The sequence below is a fragment of the Panicum hallii genome, chromosome 1 (genome assembly GCF_002211085.1).
Source record: "Panicum hallii strain FIL2 chromosome 1, PHallii_v3.1, whole genome shotgun sequence".
Lineage (NCBI taxonomy): Eukaryota > Viridiplantae > Streptophyta > Magnoliopsida > Poales > Poaceae > Panicum > Panicum hallii.
In genome coordinates this window covers 59861767-59878967 of record NC_038042.1, presented here as the reverse complement: position 1 = coordinate 59878967, position 17201 = coordinate 59861767, and the positions used below count along the sequence as shown (strand labels likewise).

At 46.5% G+C, this 17201-nt stretch overlaps 4 protein-coding genes across 4 annotated transcripts; 1 reads left to right on the top strand and 3 right to left on the bottom strand.

Annotated features, from left to right (window-relative positions):
- Positions 1 to 2248: 2248 nt before the first annotated feature.
- On the bottom strand, positions 2249 to 3446 carry LOC112902992. Its single transcript, XM_025972200.1, has one exon. It carries the CDS (start codon positions 2716 to 2718, stop codon positions 2407 to 2409), a length of 312 nt encoding a protein of 103 aa, XP_025827985.1. The 5' UTR covers positions 2719 to 3446; the 3' UTR covers positions 2249 to 2406.
- A 3036-nt stretch (positions 3447 to 6482) lies between these two features.
- On the bottom strand, positions 6483 to 9756 carry LOC112902982 (epimerase family protein SDR39U1 homolog, chloroplastic). Its single transcript, XM_025972189.1, has 12 exons — positions 9519 to 9756; positions 9378 to 9450; positions 9240 to 9299; positions 9028 to 9146; positions 8868 to 8912; positions 8656 to 8737; positions 8477 to 8538; positions 8188 to 8293; positions 8008 to 8068; positions 7760 to 7830; positions 7132 to 7271; positions 6483 to 7033 (listed from the first exon to the last, which is right to left on the bottom strand). Exons 1-12 carry the CDS (start codon positions 9714 to 9716, stop codon positions 6902 to 6904), a joined length of 1149 nt encoding a protein of 382 aa, XP_025827974.1. The 5' UTR covers positions 9717 to 9756; the 3' UTR covers positions 6483 to 6901.
- A 1460-nt stretch (positions 9757 to 11216) lies between these two features.
- LOC112885881 lies at positions 11217 to 12470 on the top strand. Its single transcript, XM_025951572.1, has 2 exons — positions 11217 to 11654; positions 11739 to 12470. The coding sequence occupies exons 1-2, from the start codon at positions 11561 to 11563 to the stop codon at positions 12335 to 12337; spliced, it is 693 nt and encodes a 230-aa protein (XP_025807357.1). The 5' UTR covers positions 11217 to 11560; the 3' UTR covers positions 12338 to 12470.
- Positions 12471 to 13696: 1226 nt separating this feature from the next.
- LOC112885888 (rac-like GTP-binding protein 5) lies at positions 13697 to 16623 on the bottom strand. The gene is made up of 7 exons (XM_025951584.1): positions 16238 to 16623; positions 15644 to 15731; positions 15460 to 15569; positions 15283 to 15346; positions 14305 to 14369; positions 14152 to 14217; positions 13697 to 14059 (listed from the first exon to the last, which is right to left on the bottom strand). The coding sequence occupies exons 1-7, from the start codon at positions 16334 to 16336 to the stop codon at positions 13958 to 13960; spliced, it is 594 nt and encodes a 197-aa protein (XP_025807369.1). The 5' UTR covers positions 16337 to 16623; the 3' UTR covers positions 13697 to 13957.
- Between the last annotated feature and the right edge of the window lie 578 nt (positions 16624 to 17201).

Below are 17201 nucleotides of genomic sequence, written 5' to 3'. Positions count from 1 at the left end.
GGGTCAGAACATCTTCGTCAGAATTGGAAGATTTCAGCGATACAAACGCTTCTTTGTGGCCTATGATAAGTTAATTTTATAAAAATCCACGGTGATCCACTTTTTCAAATTTAGGTTCCCTAGGGTGAGGTCTATAATTCTGCAGCCATGAAAAAAAAATCTAGCTTGATCCCATGTCCAGATGGCAAAGTTCTCAAGGTTTTACATTCGTCATGAAATCTGCATCGGCAGTCCACGGAGTCGGGGCCACCAAGGTACCTTAACGCCTTGGTTTTGAGATGTAATTGATGGTGACCTCTTCTAAACTCTCCACGCTAACTTTCTTTGTGCCATTCCGACCGCAACCAACTCATCTCGGAACACAGGTGGGTCCAAACATCTTCATCAGAATTGGAAGATTTTAGCGATACAAACGCTTCTTTGTGGCCTATGATAAGTGAATTTTATAAAAATCCACAGTGGGCCACTTTTTTCAATTGGTTCTATAGTATGAGGTCTATAATTCTACAGCTATGAAAAAAAACCTAGCATGATCCCATGTCCAGATGGCAAAGTTCTTAAGGTTTTACATTTACCACGAAATCTGCATCGGCAGTCCACGAAGTTAGAGCCACCAAGGTACCTTAACGCCTTGGTTGCGTGATGTAATTGATGCTGACATCTTCTAAACTATTCACGCTAACTTCCTTTGTGCCATTCCTGCCCGAACCAACTCATCTTAGAACACGGGTGGGTCAGGACATCTTCCTCAGAATTAAAAGATTCCAGCGATACAAACGCTTCTTTGCGGGCTATGATAAGTTAATTTTATAAAAATCCATAGTGACCCACTTTTTTCCAATTCAGGTTCTCTAGGCTGAGGTCTATAATTCTTAAGCCGTGAAAAAAAACTAGCATGATCCCATGTCTAGATGGCAAAGTTCTCAAGGTTTTACGTTCGCCACGAAATCTGCACCGGCAGTGCACGGAGTTGGGGGTCACCAAGGTACCTTAACGACTTGGTTGCACGATATAATTGATGCTGACCTCTTCTAAACTATCCATGCTAACTTCCTTTGTGCCATTCCTACCGCATCAAACTCGTCTCAGAACATGGGTGGATCCAGACATCTTCGTCAGAATTAGAAGATTTCAGGGATACAAACTCTTCTTTGTTGCCTATGATTAGTGAATTTTATAAAAATCCATAGTGGCCCACTTTTTCCAATTCAGGTTCTATAGTGTGAGGTCTATAATTCTGCAGTCGTGAAAAATAAACCTAGCATGATCTCATGTCGAGATGGCAAAATTCTCAAGGTTTTACATTCGCCACGAAATCTGCATCGGCAATCCACAGAGTCGGAGCCACAAAGGTACTTTAACATCTTGGTTGCGTGATGTAATTGATGCTGACATCTTCTAAACTATCCACGCTAACTTTCTTTATGCCATTCCTGCCCCAACCAACTCATCTCGGAACACGGGTGGGTCAGGACATCTTCATCAAAATTGGAATATTTTAGCGATACAAATGATTCTTTGTGGCCTATGATAAGTTAATTTTATAAAAATCCACAGTGACCCACCTTTTCCAATTCAGGTTCTATAGGGTGAGGTCTATAGTTCTCTAGGTTTTACATTCGCCACGAAATCTGTATCGGCAGTCCACGGAGTCGGGACCACCAAGGTACCTTAACGCCTTGGTTGCGTGATGTAATTGATACTAACATCTTCTAAACTGTCCATGCTAACTTTTTATGTGCCATTCCTGCCGCAACCAATTCGTCTCGGAACACGGGTGGGTCTAGACATCTTCGTCGGAATTGGAAGATTTCAGCGATACAAACGCTGCTTTGTGGCCAATGATAAGTTAATTTTACAAAAATCCACAATGGCCCACTTTTTCCAATTCAGATTCCCTAGGGTGAGGCCTGTAATTCTGAAGCCATGAAAAAAATCTAGCTTCATCTTATGTCCAGATGGCAAAGTTCTCAAGATTTTACATACGCCGCGAAATCTGCATCGTCAGTCCACGGAGTCGGAGCCACCAAGATACCAACACCTTGATTGTGCGATGTAATTGATGCTGACATCTTCTAAACTATCCACGCTAATTAATGATTGTAGGGCAGGTGGGTGTACAAAGTATGCGACTAGTCTTCGGAGAGATAATAATAGTTCGAAGAGGTAGAGATGGCATTGTTGCTCAGGCACAATGCAAGTCCGTCCATGGAACAAATTATATATTAGAACATATATCTGGATGGCGGTGTGCATGCTTACAGATGGTTAGTAATAAAAATACATATACATATACATATACTTAGCTTAATCCAACAAGGATCGGATCGGCATTGATGCGTGCAGCCTCAAATGAAATGAAATGAAATAAAAATGGGTCGATCGATTTTACTGGTGGTACGGTGGTCAATGGCCACCGACACCACCTTGAGCGGCGGCGGCATCTTGTGCTTCGGTCGGCTTGGCTGGTGCCTCCTCGGCATCCTGCAGGTTGGAGCGCCGGCCATACACGCGCGCGTCCACGTTCGCGTGGAAGCGCGCGGCACCGGAAATGAGGTCGTTGATCGCCGCCCCGGCGGCGCGGTTTCTGAGGCGGGCCTCCTGCGCGCGCTTCGTCCAGTACTCGTCCACGTCGCCGACCTGGAAATGCGCCGTCGCTGTCGACGCCACCAGCAGCAGCAGCAGCAAGCACGCCATCACCGGCGTCGCTGTCGGCATCGTCGTCGATCGTCCTTAATTCGTCTCGGCCGGCGGCGTACGTACGTCCCCGTTGCGCGCTGTTAGAACGAAGCTAGCTAAGCAATCGTCCAAGGATCATATCGATGAGAGATATATACACACACGTACACATGTACTGCATGGTACGGTGGGGCGCCTCCTGCGCTCGGACCTTGCCTATTTTTGTTGTCCATGCACTTTCTTTTCCTTTTCTGGGTATCTACCTAGCTCGATCGATATATATAGCTATACAAGTTTAGAAGGACGATGTCGAGGTTAATTTTTCAAGGTTCTAATTATTAATAGCTAGCACCTGCTGAAGTATATATGACTGGTCTAGAATACTATTCAGCACGTACGGCTGAGCATCCACCGGAGCTTCGGTGAGCACGCTAGCCGAAAATTACTCCATTTTCATGCGCCATGGTAAAAAATCGAATTCAACCGTATTGCGCATCTGTTTTATTATTATTTCTATTTGCTAGCGCCAAGAGATGTTCATTTTACTACAGCGAGCGCTTGTGGCTGTAAAAATGCGTCGGATTGGTGCCACGACCGTAAAAATTATTTCAAACATAAAGGGGTAATAATCTCATGACCCAGCCCCTCGCTGAGCAATGTAGCCGAGTAAGATAGTATGGGGATGATTGAAGCATAACAAGTAATTTAAAATTACACCATTGGCGTCACGGGGAGCAAAATGCTTTTTGCCGGTTGCATGCGTATATGACTAAATGCCAGTTGACCAATCAACCGCAATTTGCTCTTTTAATTCCATGGCATGATCTGGAGCTGCTTGAATGGCTCCCACGAATATAATTCACGGCCAATTAACGATGCTTGCTGGAGTTAAAATTCCATGAAGGCCAATTACGTTTTATGGTCCTGACAGGTGTTGATATTTACGATAAATTTCACGAGTTCATATCTATCTCTGTCATCTACGTTTTAGGGTCCGAACATGTTTTTATGCCCCAGCAGTGTACCAGTGCATGCGCCCTGCATGGAAGCTTTGTTACCATTAACTTCAAATTGAAAAGATTCTAGGGTGGTTACTGCTTGCATGAAAGACGACTGAAATGAGAGAGATTTCATGAAGGAATATATGTGCATCATTTGCTTTGCTACCCGTTTTGGTGGACTCGCATGCATTGATCTCTGAGATTTATTTGCGTTGATTGGTTCAAACTTTGTATGCTTTCACGGTGGGATACATTCGGATACGTTCGGATCGGTGAGTACATGAATGGTAGCATGTGAGGCACCTAGAGTACAATCCAACAACCTCTATCAGCATTATATACCCCTTGATTTGGGCCAGCTGATTACACGAAAAGGTAGTTATGGAAGGTTCTTGTGCGATCTATAACTATGCATGTGCATTATAAAGTACCAAACAAGCAGTAATTAGCTATTTGACATCGTAGTCATTGGTACAGAGTAGTTAAGCATTCAGGAGGAGTAATTAACAGGCAATATTCGGGTACTTTTGACCAAGAAGAAGTAATTAGTCATCGAATCATGGAGTAATTACTATAGAAATAAGGAGTACTTGACTACTTATGCATGAAGTAATTTGACTCAATATTTTTATAAACTACGGAGCAAGGAATAATTAGTCATTGAAACATGAGATGCTTAGTCGTAGATGGTTGTATATGTAACCGAATTTTTTTAAAAAAATTTGTTGTTATACAAGATTACTCCACTATTGTCCAAAATCTTAATGTCGGTACATACAGACAGGATACCTCCTACTAGTGTGTCCAGCCCGAAGGGTGTGAGGGTATCCGTAACCTCGCCCTATGCCTTTGGATGACAGGGCGTACGGCCCGGACCTGATGGCTGGGGGCACGGTCTCCGGACCTCCCTCCACGGCCTGGCAGGTCCGGTGCCTCCGCGTGCCCGCAAGGACAAGGTGCTCAGGAACGGCTGTCACAAGGCCGGACCCCCAGGGGCCTGAGCGCCTGGGCCTGCCCGGGGGCCCGGACCTCCTATCCCTCTGGGAAGGAGGTCCGGTGCCGCCACGTATCCCTGCGGGAGCGCCTGCTAAACCACGCCGCCATGTGTCCGAAGGGTTCCAGTCTTCTGCGAGAAACCAACCAAACTACCGCATTAAATGCGGGTGGTTGGGGTGAACGTGCTGAGTCAGGGTATGGGCTACCCTCTAACACGGCGGGTAGGTATGGCTGACACCACGGTAAGCCCGCCAGTTACCGAGGCGGCGCATCGCGTCACCACACTGTGTATGCAGGCGGGCGGCGTGTAGTCACATCACAGCGCCGCGCGCGTGAGCAAAGGGTAATTATGATCTACTGCAAGAGGGCTGCGGCGTGCGTTGCTACAGTGTGCGCGGAAGCTCAGGTCAACACGATCCCATCGCCCGTCAGCGGGAATTGACCCAGCAGCGACAATCGTCCGAACAAGCATTTCTTTGACAATACACAGTAAGCATTACCTAGAATCGTGTGGATTACGCCACCGCTTGCTGCCATTCACCATGAATCCCATGGCCGTGAGGAAACAAAGCCAGCAACCATGGGGACCGAAAAATGATTTTTTTTTTCTGTCTTAAAGGGATGCATTGCTATCTGCCCTCCAGATCCTACAAGAAAGCTACTAGCAGTATTAGTTAATTGAATTGAAGTGGATAGAACGGAATATGAGATTGCTAACCGAGCGCATGCAGTGGAGATTTAGCTGGATATCCACCACCTGAATTTTTTCTTTAATTTAATCAGCTGGCACGCACGGAAGAACAAGAATTTTTAGTGTGTGTTTGATTTTAACTAACCTGGAACTCCGGCGCCGTCTGCACCTCCCGGAACGCGGCATACGCCGCCTTCCGCCGGCTCCGCGCCCTGTCGCCGTGGCAGCCCCCCTGCCTGCTCTACGCCAGCGGTGCCCTCGGCCCAGGCGCCGCCGCGCTCCACTGCCCGGCCACCGGCGCCACGCTGCCATCCCGTCCCTATTCACGAGATCCACTCTGCTGCCATGGATTCGGTCGCGGGAAGCAGACGTCGAGGAGCTTCCTACGCAGGGGAAGCTCCGACCACTCCGCCAGGCGTTGGAATGGGATGGGCACGGGGGAGAACGGCGCTGCCTGGGGAGCTCTGATTTTTGGGAGAAAGAGAGAGGAGAGACATAACCCGGAGCTAGGAGTTTTATTGGTTCAGATTAATAGCGTGGGAGTAAATTGGCGGCTTGGACAGAAGGCAAGTTTCCGAATCATGTTTAGTAATATATTGTGCGCAATAGTTATTATTAAAAAATTATTTAATAATTAGTTGGATGTAGCTACCCACGTGCTATACTGTACTTTAGATGTAACAATATATATATATATATATATATATATATATTATAAGTCACAAGCTGAATACTGTTCAAAGTCTCGGCGCTCCGCCACCGGATCCAGTCAGCCCATGGTCATCCCGCTGCCGCTTCGGTCAATAATTAACTGCTAGGTGCAGAATAAATATAATTTATATATGCATAGGAAAATGTGTATATATATATATATGAATGATTGATTTGTGGCTGAGATCAACATAATTTTAATTTGCCTTTTGATTGGCATATATGCATAATGAAATCCGAGTGTTTTATTTATATATATAGGCTCGCTTTATAAAAGCTGGGATATATATCCTTTATAAAAAACCCATATATAGCAGTACAAAATAAAGAATATACAGGTCGGTGCGTGCATAGGGAAATTAAGCAGGTTCCATGCATGTTACAGACCAAATTAAATACAGGCGTTATACAAATCGCCAAAGGCTGGAATCTTGTTGCATGTGTGTCAAGCTCTATACAGCACGTAATAAAGGCAGTGCACTTATGTGGTGGCAAATTAAGGGGGTTATTCGGGACATAGGGACTAATTTTTAGTCCGGATCGTATTCGACATTTGGATGTCTAGGACTAAACATGAGCTAACTATAAAACTAATTGCATAAATGAAAATTAATTCACGAGACGAATCTATTATATCTAATTAATCCATCATTAGCATATGTTTATTGTAGCACAACATTGTCAAATCATGGACTAATTATACTTAAATGGATTCGTATCGCGAATTAGTCTCTATTTATATAATTAGTATTATAATTAGTCTACATTTAATACGTGGGACTACAGTCCCCACCGTCCAAACAAATCCCCCCCCCCCCCCCCCCTACTTTCCTGTAGTGAGACGAGTTGGTATGTCTTGCGCAATGGCCTTGAGAGCGTCCTCAACATAAGGGTATCTGTAGGAGAAGCCCAGCTCCTTGGCCTTCACCGGGAGAACCTTTTGTCCTTCCAACACCTGCGTGGGCCGATCAAATTTACTTCACTAGCTAAAAGAAATGCTAGCTAGCTATTGGATACATGCAGGTAGTAGCAGTATGATCGAGTATATATTACCACCGAAGCCCCTTCACCAAGAACCGCTTTGAGCGCGAATTCCGGCACAGGCAACCAGGAGGGCCGTCCGACGACTTGCCCCAGCCGTTCGCACAGCTCCGACAAACGCACAGGGTTCGGTGCGGTTCCATTGATTACACCTAAATGAAAATGTGATCATTAATTCATAAAGGCTACTCTCAATATTATAGATCCTTCAACTGCCACCTCCCTCATTTCTCTATACAAAAGACCCAAGGGATCATGAGGAGGAGACTCATTTGAACACTCCTCACTTGCTCTCCTCCCTTTTTCTCTTCCTTCTTTGTTTGGAGGGAAATCCCTAACAATCATGCCCAAGTATTATCTTGTACAAGATATATTCAGCATTCTTCTTGTCTCATCTTCAATTTATTACCATGTCAACAAACTGTTCTCCGTGTCATGTAATGTGTCACTAGTAGATACAAGTCTAAATGAAAACAGCAATTCATCCAATAAATAAAGCTGTTTTGACTGTGCAATATGATGCTTGCATGGCTTCTAGCATGGCAAATTATATCACCAATATACTACTGGAGTTGATCCAATGTACAATTCATGTAAAAGAAGGGGACAAAAGAGTGTGCAGTATTGGAAGTGAGATCACCTTTGTACGCAGGGTTAATTAGAGATTCGTAGATGAGGTTCACCAGGTCGTCTAGATGAATCCAAGAAAACCTAGCGACCAATTTAGTGAAGATATATGACATTAAGTCAGTAGATATAGTAGGGAGTACAACACAGACAGAGAGGTACATATGCCAAATTTGAATGTATTAACACTCAAATCCATCTGTCTGGAAATGGATTTAACTAGGATCCCAGCATATATAACAGAAGAGAAAGAGAAACAACCATTGGCGTCCCGTCCCAAGAGGACCACCGGCAAACATCATAAAAAGAGGGATCATCTTTGCTGCAGATGGACGGATGAGTTAGGTGAACAATATAATGCGGCTCAAATCAGAATGATCCTTGAACAGGGGGGGGGGGGGGGGGGGGGGAAGGCAAATGAAATGAATGAAACCCACTGACCTAGAGCACCGCCGTTCTTGCCAAGAACAACCCCAATTCGGAGAAGCACAAGTCTAACATCCTGCTGGTTTACTAGACGTGCTGTGGCCTCCCATTCTCTGCACACCTGCGCTTTTTTTACCCATGTTGTAGGGCATGGCCCAGACTGTTTTAAGACGCATGGAGATGGAAAATGATCGATGCATCATGCATGATGAGCAATGATCTTTTTTTGAAAAACGTGATGGTGCTCGACTGATGGAGTAGTGTTTGAAAGCAGGCAGTGCAAGCTGCAACTGATGAACCTAACCTCTGCTAGGTAGTCATTGCCAGATGGACTTGATTCATCGAAGCTATGGATTTCGCTGGTACCTACAGCATACATGCATGCAGTAGATTGATCAGTGCATGTGTTCCTCTTTCGACTACAGATTAAACCGATGGATGCTAGCTCAGCAAGATCAGGAGGCTAGTTCATGAATTATGTACCGTAGTAGCCAATGGCTGTAGCACTCACAAACACTGAGGGTTGAGCATCAGCATTTCCGGCATGGTTTATGTATTTCACCACCTTCAGCAATCAAAATTAGGAACCTAGCAAGTTATACTAATCGATCGAGTGGCTAGCTGAGCCAATAATACAGACCAGACGAAGCAGCAGCTAGCGTGCACATGTTTTAATTTGAATTCTAGGTACGTACCTTTGATGTAACATTGACCCGGCTCCGCTTAATTTCCTGCTTAATCTGCAAAAGAGAAGCCGGCACGACTGTAGAGAGAGAAATGCATCGACCCATAGCGAAGATTAATTAGAGCTATATATATCTAGTGCGGATGGAAGAACCAACCAAAGCAGCGTACCTCTGGTGACCATCTTGTGCTTATGGGCATGCCAGCCAAGTTGACAACAGCAGAGGAACCTCTCACGCATGCCTCCCAATCTCCTTGTTCGGCTATTGTGACTCCAGGGTAGGTGGAAGCTGCAATGGATGTGGAATACAGCATACATGGATGAAAAATGTGATTTCTTCCTTGTTCGCTAGCTTATTCAGTTGAGCTGGGGCTTATATTACCAGGAAAAACTGATGCGGCCTTGGTGGCAGACCTTGTTAAGACGAAAACCTTGTGATCATCTGCATGGATGTCAAACATATATAGGAGGAGTACATACTGTACAGCTAGCTAGTGAGCAGGTAGATCAGCAGACCCACCCGATAGAAGCTTCTGAACCAATCTGCGCCCAATGAAACCTGTGGCTCCAGTGATGGAAACAGTCATGGGAGGCTGAAACCAAGCAAGAATGTGCAGGATGAGCGCAAGTCTAGGAAGAGAGATCAGAGGTTGTAATTAACCACATTCTCGGAGTTGAGGGCGCAGCGCAGCCGCATGAGCCTCCTCGACCGCGGATATCCTCCGACCGGAGGCTCCAAAGCAATTAGCTTCGGCTTCAGCTGCGGGAAGGGGGTGGGGAAACCCATGACGGCGGCGGCGGCGGCAGCAGCGGCGGTGGCAGTGGCAGCAGTCCGACTCCCCGCTACAATCTCGTCCATGAATGGTGTTTTTGTGGTTGGTTGGATAAGGCACCGCCGCACCACCACCGCCGGCCGATCGGAGGCCGCGCCCTCCTGGCCTCTCCTCCTCTTGCGATGTTGGGCTGGGCCTAGAATCACTTTTGCCGTCAGCCCAACAAGCAAGGTCAACACTGACTAAACCTTTGGTGTTCATGCTCCGAAGGAATCTCAGGGCCAAAATGAAAAGCAACTCACTCGGATAAATATGTACTTCCTCCATACTATAAAAAATATAATTTTGTGTTAAAAAATTATATAAAGTGTGCAATTCTAAAAACTAGATCTCAACTACACGTCTAATTAAAAGTCATATCAAAACTAATCATACGTGGCAAATAAATAAGAACATGAGAGTCTTTTCACGCTACCCCTAATCTTTCTAAAAAGAATCTAGAATTGTACTCCCCATAGGACGGAGGGAATAAGTTCTAATGGAATTGCCCCCAAATGAAAAGGGAGTCATTTGTATGTTATTTGGTCCTATAATCTCTTGGCCCAATATTTTTCTTGTAACTAGGACTAATATCCAATTTGCAATACAAACTCATCTACATGGAGCACAAGAAACTCAGTCTCTAGCTTCTCTCTATCCCCCGATCATCTCGCCTTTTCCCCCTTACCCCCTTTTCCTCTTTCCTTTTGTCTATTCTATGGTTGTAAAGCTTGTGGTATTTCCGTTCTGATAATGGAAATTGGGGTGAGGCCTCGATTCGAAAAAAAAATCATTATGTAGCACAGATCATGTTTTCAAGTGTTCCGGTCACTTCCTATTTGTTTAAACATGCAGTGTCTATATCCCAAATGGATGCTTGGATTGTTGTAGTGAAACAAATTATGATTTTTCCCCTCGCGATTCCAAATGAAAAAAAAAATCTTTGACATTTTTAAAAGAAATGTTGTATGATAATTGTTACATGGTGTCGTGGCACCCTGTTAGCCCAAATGCCGCCACGTGCCCCGGTTATAATAGCATTTAGTTTATTTTCTACCTTTTAGCTCCGTTTTTAGGGGTGTTTGCACTCGTACGATCGTAGCACCAAGTGGTATCATTTAGTTTGTTTTTATGAACTTTTTATTTTAACCGATGTTCTTGATTGTATTTTTTTGATTACTTATATACTTTCTTTGCGAGAAGTAGTGACGTGGGTCAAAAACTTGAAAATTATAGTCGCATAGACCCAATTAACCATATCTTTTACGTTTTAGCTCCGTTTTTAGCAGTTCTTGCATTTGTAACCGATATGTTATTCTTCATTATATTTGTTTAAATATTTATATACTATTTTTGAACCATTATCACAAGTAGAAGGAATGTGGGTCTCGACCTATTAATCACATCTTCAATTTACCTATACAATATTTTAATATAAAATAAATTATAACTATTACTTTTTTAATTGTCCCATTATATCATAAAATGATGCATATGGTATATAATATGTTAAACTTGTATATAATCGCATTAAGTGTGATACATATCGGTACATGGCCGTCGCTCTTAACAACATAGGCGCATGTTTGCCCGTTATATTCTTATTATTGCCGTGGAAGAGGACATGAACGTGATGATAGGGAGAATTGATGCACCGCGCCAATTATAGCTTTTACTTTTACTAGGGAAGTACTTTTACTTTATGGCGCATTTCATTTGAGCCAACCGTTCCCCTCTCTCTCTCTCTCTCGTCACTGGCTGAGGAGCGAGGACAGATGAGGAGGAGAAAGGACAGAAGCACAAAGCGGACACAAGCACAAGCACAAAGCACAGCCGCCTGCAGCTCTCCCCTCTCCCCGGGCTGCGATTTGGGGCAGCAGAAAAAGAAAGAATGCGTGGAATCTGCATCTTCAAGTCCAAGCTTGCGTTTCTCCTGCTCTGCGTCTGGATGCTGCTGGGGGCCGTATCCGCCGCAAAGATCCATGGTTGGTGACTAAATCTCAAATGCTTCTTCTGCTTGGTAGATTTCCATTTACCCTTGATTTGAGACCTGAAAGCTCTGGCTGCAGGGAACCCGGCCAATGACCTTGTGGCGCTGATCAACGGCAAGAGGGCGGCGAGCAAGCTGCCCGCCCTGCGCAACAGCGCCGGCCTGGGGTGCATGGCGCTCCAGTACATCTCCGAGTGCATGGCCACCGCCGCCGCCGCCTGCAGCAGCGACAACACGGTGGCGTGCCGGCCCCCGGAGGCCCACATCACGGAGGTGTACGCCGCCAACTGCGGCGTGGAGCTCCCCACGGTGGACGTCATCTCCGGCCGCCTCGTCGGCTGCCACCGGGAGCGCGCCGGCCCGGAGGACGCGTTGCAGGCCTTGCTGGCCTCAGCCGCCGGCAACACCACCAATGCCACCGAGATTCTTGGCAAGGAGCACACCCAGGTGGGCGCCGGCTTCGACCGGGCGCACCGCCGCGGGCCCTTCTTCTGGTGCCTCCTCTTCAGCAGCGGCAGCGCCAACTCCACCTTCCTGCTGGAGGCCGGCGGCAAGGGCATCCGGCAGACCCACGGCTGCTTCAGCGCTCCAGATCGGACCTCGTGCAACGCCGCGCCGCGGCTCGCCGGCGCGGCGGCTGCACTCCCCCTTCTCCTCTTCCTTCTTCTCTCCTCCTAGTAAGTAGTAACAAGGAAGGAAGAAAGAGCCTTGATATGATGCTCATGTATGGGCAAGGTCATGTGAACCAAACCAACCAACATTGGCACGCCGGACTGATTGATTTCCTATCTATCCTCCTAGACAGAATGAATGAACGAATTCTCCCCGAACACCCTTGACTTGGATTCTTCACCGCATGGATGGATAGATTCGCATGAATTTCAACCCAAATTCAAAGCGAACAAACACAAGCATGACGACAGCTCATCCAATCAAGCACAACACACCAAACTACTTTCACTCAACATCTACACAGACCCCCGGGTCGTCCCCGCGGGCGGCCCCTCAGGCGCGCCGCCGCCAGGGCTCTCCCGACCCCGCCACCTCCCTTGCCGCTGCCCGAGCGGTCGGCCGGAAGTCCGGCAGCTGCGAGGGAGGCGGCGGCAGGGCCTTCGGTGTCTCGCATCAGTCCGTGACGGTGGCGGCCGCGGCCGCGGCTTCCGCGGGGAGGAGGTTCGCCGTCCAGGCGGTTGGGCTGCCGAATCCGGTGGTGGAGCGGCCGGATCTGGCGCCCAACGCCGAGGCTCCGGCGCAGATCTACGTCCTGGGCCTGGGGCCCATCTTCTTCGACAGCCTCTTCATGTTTGTGGCAGCAGACTGCAGCGGTGGCCTCCGGGGCCGGTGGTGGCCGGAGCTGGGGGCCGCGCCGCCGGCGGGATGCGGGCGCTCGCCCTTGTCCGCGCCGCCATGGGGTGGGGACGTTCGGTCCGTGCCGCCACCAGGGGCCGGACGTTCCGGTACTCCCATGGCCGGCTGTGGTGGAGGTGCTGCAGGGGCTCATCGACGGCTGAGAATGGCGCGCTGCTGCCATGCTGTGCGTGGGATTTTGGAGATACAGGCGAAAGTCAGGCCGATAAACCGGCCACGACGACGGCGACGCTCTCAAGCGCCGTTTTGCTGCTTGGAGGCGTTGTCACCGACTCACCGTGTTCTTCCGCTCCCAATGTCTCCACCAGCAGTCGGTGGATCTCCAAATAAAAACCTAATCCTGGCGACTTGCGCGTCTTCGATATGTTTTCATCTTGAAGCGTCGTCTTGGAAATCTTTCGATCAGCACCTCAGCAGCTTATCAACGATTTTCTAACATCGTTTCTAAAAAAACATGGATGATCGTTTCTAAAAAAACATGGATGGTGCTACGATAAAGCTTTATAGGGATAAAATATGAACGGAAAAAAAGATTGAAGCCTAATCTTCTAGTTTTCTTCTTTTGTTTTAGAGGTTTTTCCTCATTTAAGGTTTAGAGCGACTACGTATATCCAGCTTGTGGATATAGATGCCGGTTCGTCCTTTATTAAAAAACATCTACACAGACACTGACTAGTCAAGTGACTGCCTAGTTTCAGCAACCTGCTATATTGCAAATTCACCGATGATAAGTTCTGTTTCGTCCATACAAAACATGCAGTGATCGGTCAACAGGCATGACTGACTCGTAGTACGACACTAGAAACCAAGTGTATCAGGATCTTTCACGACCAGCACCACAACAAGATATGCCTTGTGCTGGTCCTTTGAAGCGCAGCCAGAGGCAGCAAAAGATGTTGCGGAACATCTGCTGAGTCTGCCATTTACTAGTTATAAAATGACGCATCCTTTCTGCGCCTTTTTCTTCTTCCTCTTTTGCTTTGGAGGCTGGAGAACCACCTTAATGGCCGCGTCAAACACCGCTTTAATGTTCTGGAGGTGCAAGGCAGCAGCAGTCAGTAAGCATGCACAGCAAGTGAGCTCAACGATGCATCTTCTGCAGGGAAAGAAAAGAACTGCACTACTTGTTGGGTTTTTGAACTGCATTCGATGTAGGCAGCTGCACCGATTAGCTTCCTCAGCTCTTCCCCCTGCATAGATCAGTGAAACCATGTTTAAATATTGATGCCACTACCCCGCCAAAGTGATAAGACGGAAGCAGATAATTCTTAGCGTACCTGGGCAGTGGAAATAGGAACAGCACCAGGGTGATCAACAAAAAACTGCTTATCATCCCGCAGATCTATCACCAATAACTAAAAAGTTAAGCAACATCAACTATATCTAATAAACAAAGAACCTGTAGTAGCACAATAACAACCAAAAGCTAAAAGAACATGAAGCCATTGATTATGAGGTTAGTAAAATGAGATGATCTAGCGCAGCCTCTGCTGCATATATACATGATTTTATCATAGATTTTCCTACAAATTTGCCTCAAAATATACACGTATTCACATACTAGATGGACCTGCTTCTGCAGAATTTTATTTGATAAAACAATCTTTATGTTAGCAACATTTCGATTATATTTTCTGTTTAACATGTTCCCTAAAACGTTTAGTTGCGTCATGTGTATTTCACAAGCAAATAAACTGGTTTAACATAAGTAGGTCTAGGGAGACAGTGATTAACCAACACAATGTTGGTATTTTGTTTAATGCTCAACAATCTCTCAATCCTGGCAGACATGTGATCCAATCAAATACATTAAGCAATGTTCCAATCAAATACACTGAGCAATGATGTCCCTGCCCAATTCCAATAGCTTGTATTTTGCTTCCACAATGATCACATATATTTCCACATACATGGCAGTATATACTTTTATCTTTGAAAGATTGTTTCTATAACATCATTTTGGGAGGGGAGGGCGAGAGGTGGAGGGTTGGCTGGCATCAAATGGCTTGGCATGAATTTACAACAACAGAAGGAACCATGATTTGAGATTGCTTAAATCATAAGCAAGTTCAGTGAACCAAAATTTCTGAGAAATGGGAATAACAATTCAGTTTGCACGGCACAAGCTTTCACATGTGAGTTTCAGAAAATCTTGGCAGTGCAAATGGCGATGAATAAGAATAAAAGGCCACAATTCTAAAAAAAAAGGCCACATGATAAGCACAAACGCAATGCATTATGAGGTGAAAGCATACCAAGCTTGGTCCCGACAAGAATTATAGGCACACCAGGAGCATAGTGCCTTAATTCAGGAATCCACTGGAAAAAGAGACATGCACAGGTCATTGCAAGAAATGCAAGTAGAGAAGCTAAATTAAATAAGATTATATCAAATGAGGGGGCAATGTAAGTGAGCAGCGCGAGGTTTTTGCCTTCTTTGATACATTCTCGTAGCTTGCTTTGCTGATAAGAGAAAAGGCGAGCAGAAAAACATCAGCACCACGATAGCTCAATGGGCGCAGTCTATTGTAGTCCTCTTGTCCTGTAAAATCCATAAGAGTATGGTTACAATACTCGGAGGCAGGAAGAAGACCAGATGTGAAGAAGGATGCTAACCTGCTGTATCCCACAGACCCAAGTTGACGGTGCTTCCGTCGACCACAACATTGGCACTGAAGTTGTCGAACACAGTTGGAACATAATCCTGCGGCATTGAGATGCCCCGTGTAGGGAATAAGCAACGGAGTAATATAACTGAGGCTACACAAGTGAATGAAGACTAACAAACAGGGCTGTAGGCACATTTTTTGGTCGGAAAAAAGAGAGTCAGCTACTGCGTGACTCTGATGTCACAAGAGAAGATGGGCAAAAGGACACCCCTATCCTATGTGGCTCTCCAACGAAGTGGGAAAATCAAGCTAAGCTATGGATATGGTAGGATTATTTCTTTTTTTATCCCTGATTACAGTTGCGTGATTTCCTTCTTGTTTCCCCTCCTCGAAAAAAGTTTGTCGGGAGAATCAGCTAAGCTGTATCCAGATGGTTATTATTTATAATAGGTAGAAATCAATGTACGAAAGAAGATGAATTTCGTACTTTTATCCCCTCCTCTGACTCCCTGAGTGAGGAGGAGGAGGAGCCGATCTATATTCTACCTCGTCAAGCCATACAGTACAAAGGGGGGGGGGGGGGGGGGGCGAATCAACTCACGGTGGGGAAAGTGTTGGAGGTGTAGGAGATGAGCATGCAGGTCTTGCCGACGGCGCCGTCCCCCACGGTGACGCACTTGATGAACCGAGACGCGCTCATCGGTGGAGCAGATGTAGATCTGCTCTTCTCCTCCTTGATTTCTTGTCCTAGAGAGAGGCCCGATACCACACGTCTCTCTCGGGGGCGGACGGAGGCAGGCCGGCCGGCCGGCCGGTCGAACGGTCCTGAGAGAGAGAGCTGCTCTCCTGTGATCACAGTAGTCTAGTCTGTCTCTCCCCACCGGCTGACTGGTGTCGTCTCCTCTCCTCTCATGTCGTCTCTCAGTCTCCCTGTCGCTGATGGTGCTAAGGGTGGGTGAGGTGGAAGAGGGACTGGTGGTGGCGATGACGCTCTGACGACGGACGAATGAGTGGCGACCTGCGAGGGAGAGAAGCCCAAGCCCAAGCCCAAGCCTAGCCCAGAGCTCCGTCTGGACTAATCCATGGATTACGTCACTGGCACCGGGTAGGTTTTAGATCCTCCTTGGGGCAGCTCCGCCCGGAGGGGCCCGGGCCCCTGGCCCCCGGCTTCCTGCTACATTAATCGGCACTGTGCGCTCTTTCTTGTAGCAACGGGGAAAAAAAAGCTCAGGCTCCCTGCTACATTTGCCTACACGGCAGAAGGAGCAAGCGGAGCTGCGCTACGTAGCCGGAGCCAGAGTCGGAAGGAGCCCTCTTGAACAGGCTCTTAACTTTTTTCTTCGGAACCTGTTTGCTTAAATTTTCTCTCAAACCGTCCGTCCGAATTAATAAATTAGTTTGAATCGCACGCAGTCGTGTTTTAAGGTTTGAATACTCCGGACTAAACTTATCTCTATCACAACGGATGTTTGATACTGATTAGAAGTATTAAATATAGACTAATTACTAAATCAATTGTATAAATGTAAACTAATTCGCGAGACGAATTCATTAAACTTAATTAG

Excerpts from the sequence above, each read along its gene's own strand:
- LOC112902992 (XM_025972200.1), bottom strand. The coding sequence starts at position 2,718 with ATGCCGACAGCGACGCCGGTGATGGCGTGCTTGCTGCTGCTGCTGCTG.
- LOC112902982 (XM_025972189.1), bottom strand. The coding sequence starts at position 9,716 with ATGGACGAGATTGTAGCGGGGAGTCGGACTGCTGCCACTGCCACCGCC. Across the intron at positions 9,451-9,518 it reads CCCTCAACTCCGAGAATGTG|CCTCCCATGACTGTTTCCAT; the intron begins GTTAATTACAAC and ends GCTTGGTTTCAG. Across the intron at positions 8,069-8,187 it reads CAAGAACGGCGGTGCTCTAG|CAAAGATGATCCCTCTTTTT; the intron begins GTCAGTGGGTTT and ends GTCCATCTGCAG.
- LOC112885881 (XM_025951572.1), top strand. The coding sequence starts at position 11,561 with ATGCGTGGAATCTGCATCTTCAAGTCCAAGCTTGCGTTTCTCCTGCTC. Across the intron at positions 11,655-11,738 it reads ATCCGCCGCAAAGATCCATG|GGAACCCGGCCAATGACCTT; the intron begins GTTGGTGACTAA and ends CTCTGGCTGCAG.
- LOC112885888 (XM_025951584.1), bottom strand. The coding sequence starts at position 16,336 with ATGAGCGCGTCTCGGTTCATCAAGTGCGTCACCGTGGGGGACGGCGCC. Across the intron at positions 15,732-16,237 it reads CCTCCAACACTTTCCCCACC|GATTATGTTCCAACTGTGTT; the intron begins GTGAGTTGATTC and ends TCAATGCCGCAG. Across the intron at positions 14,218-14,304 it reads TTCCTATTTCCACTGCCCAG|GGGGAAGAGCTGAGGAAGCT; the intron begins GTACGCTAAGAA and ends TGATCTATGCAG.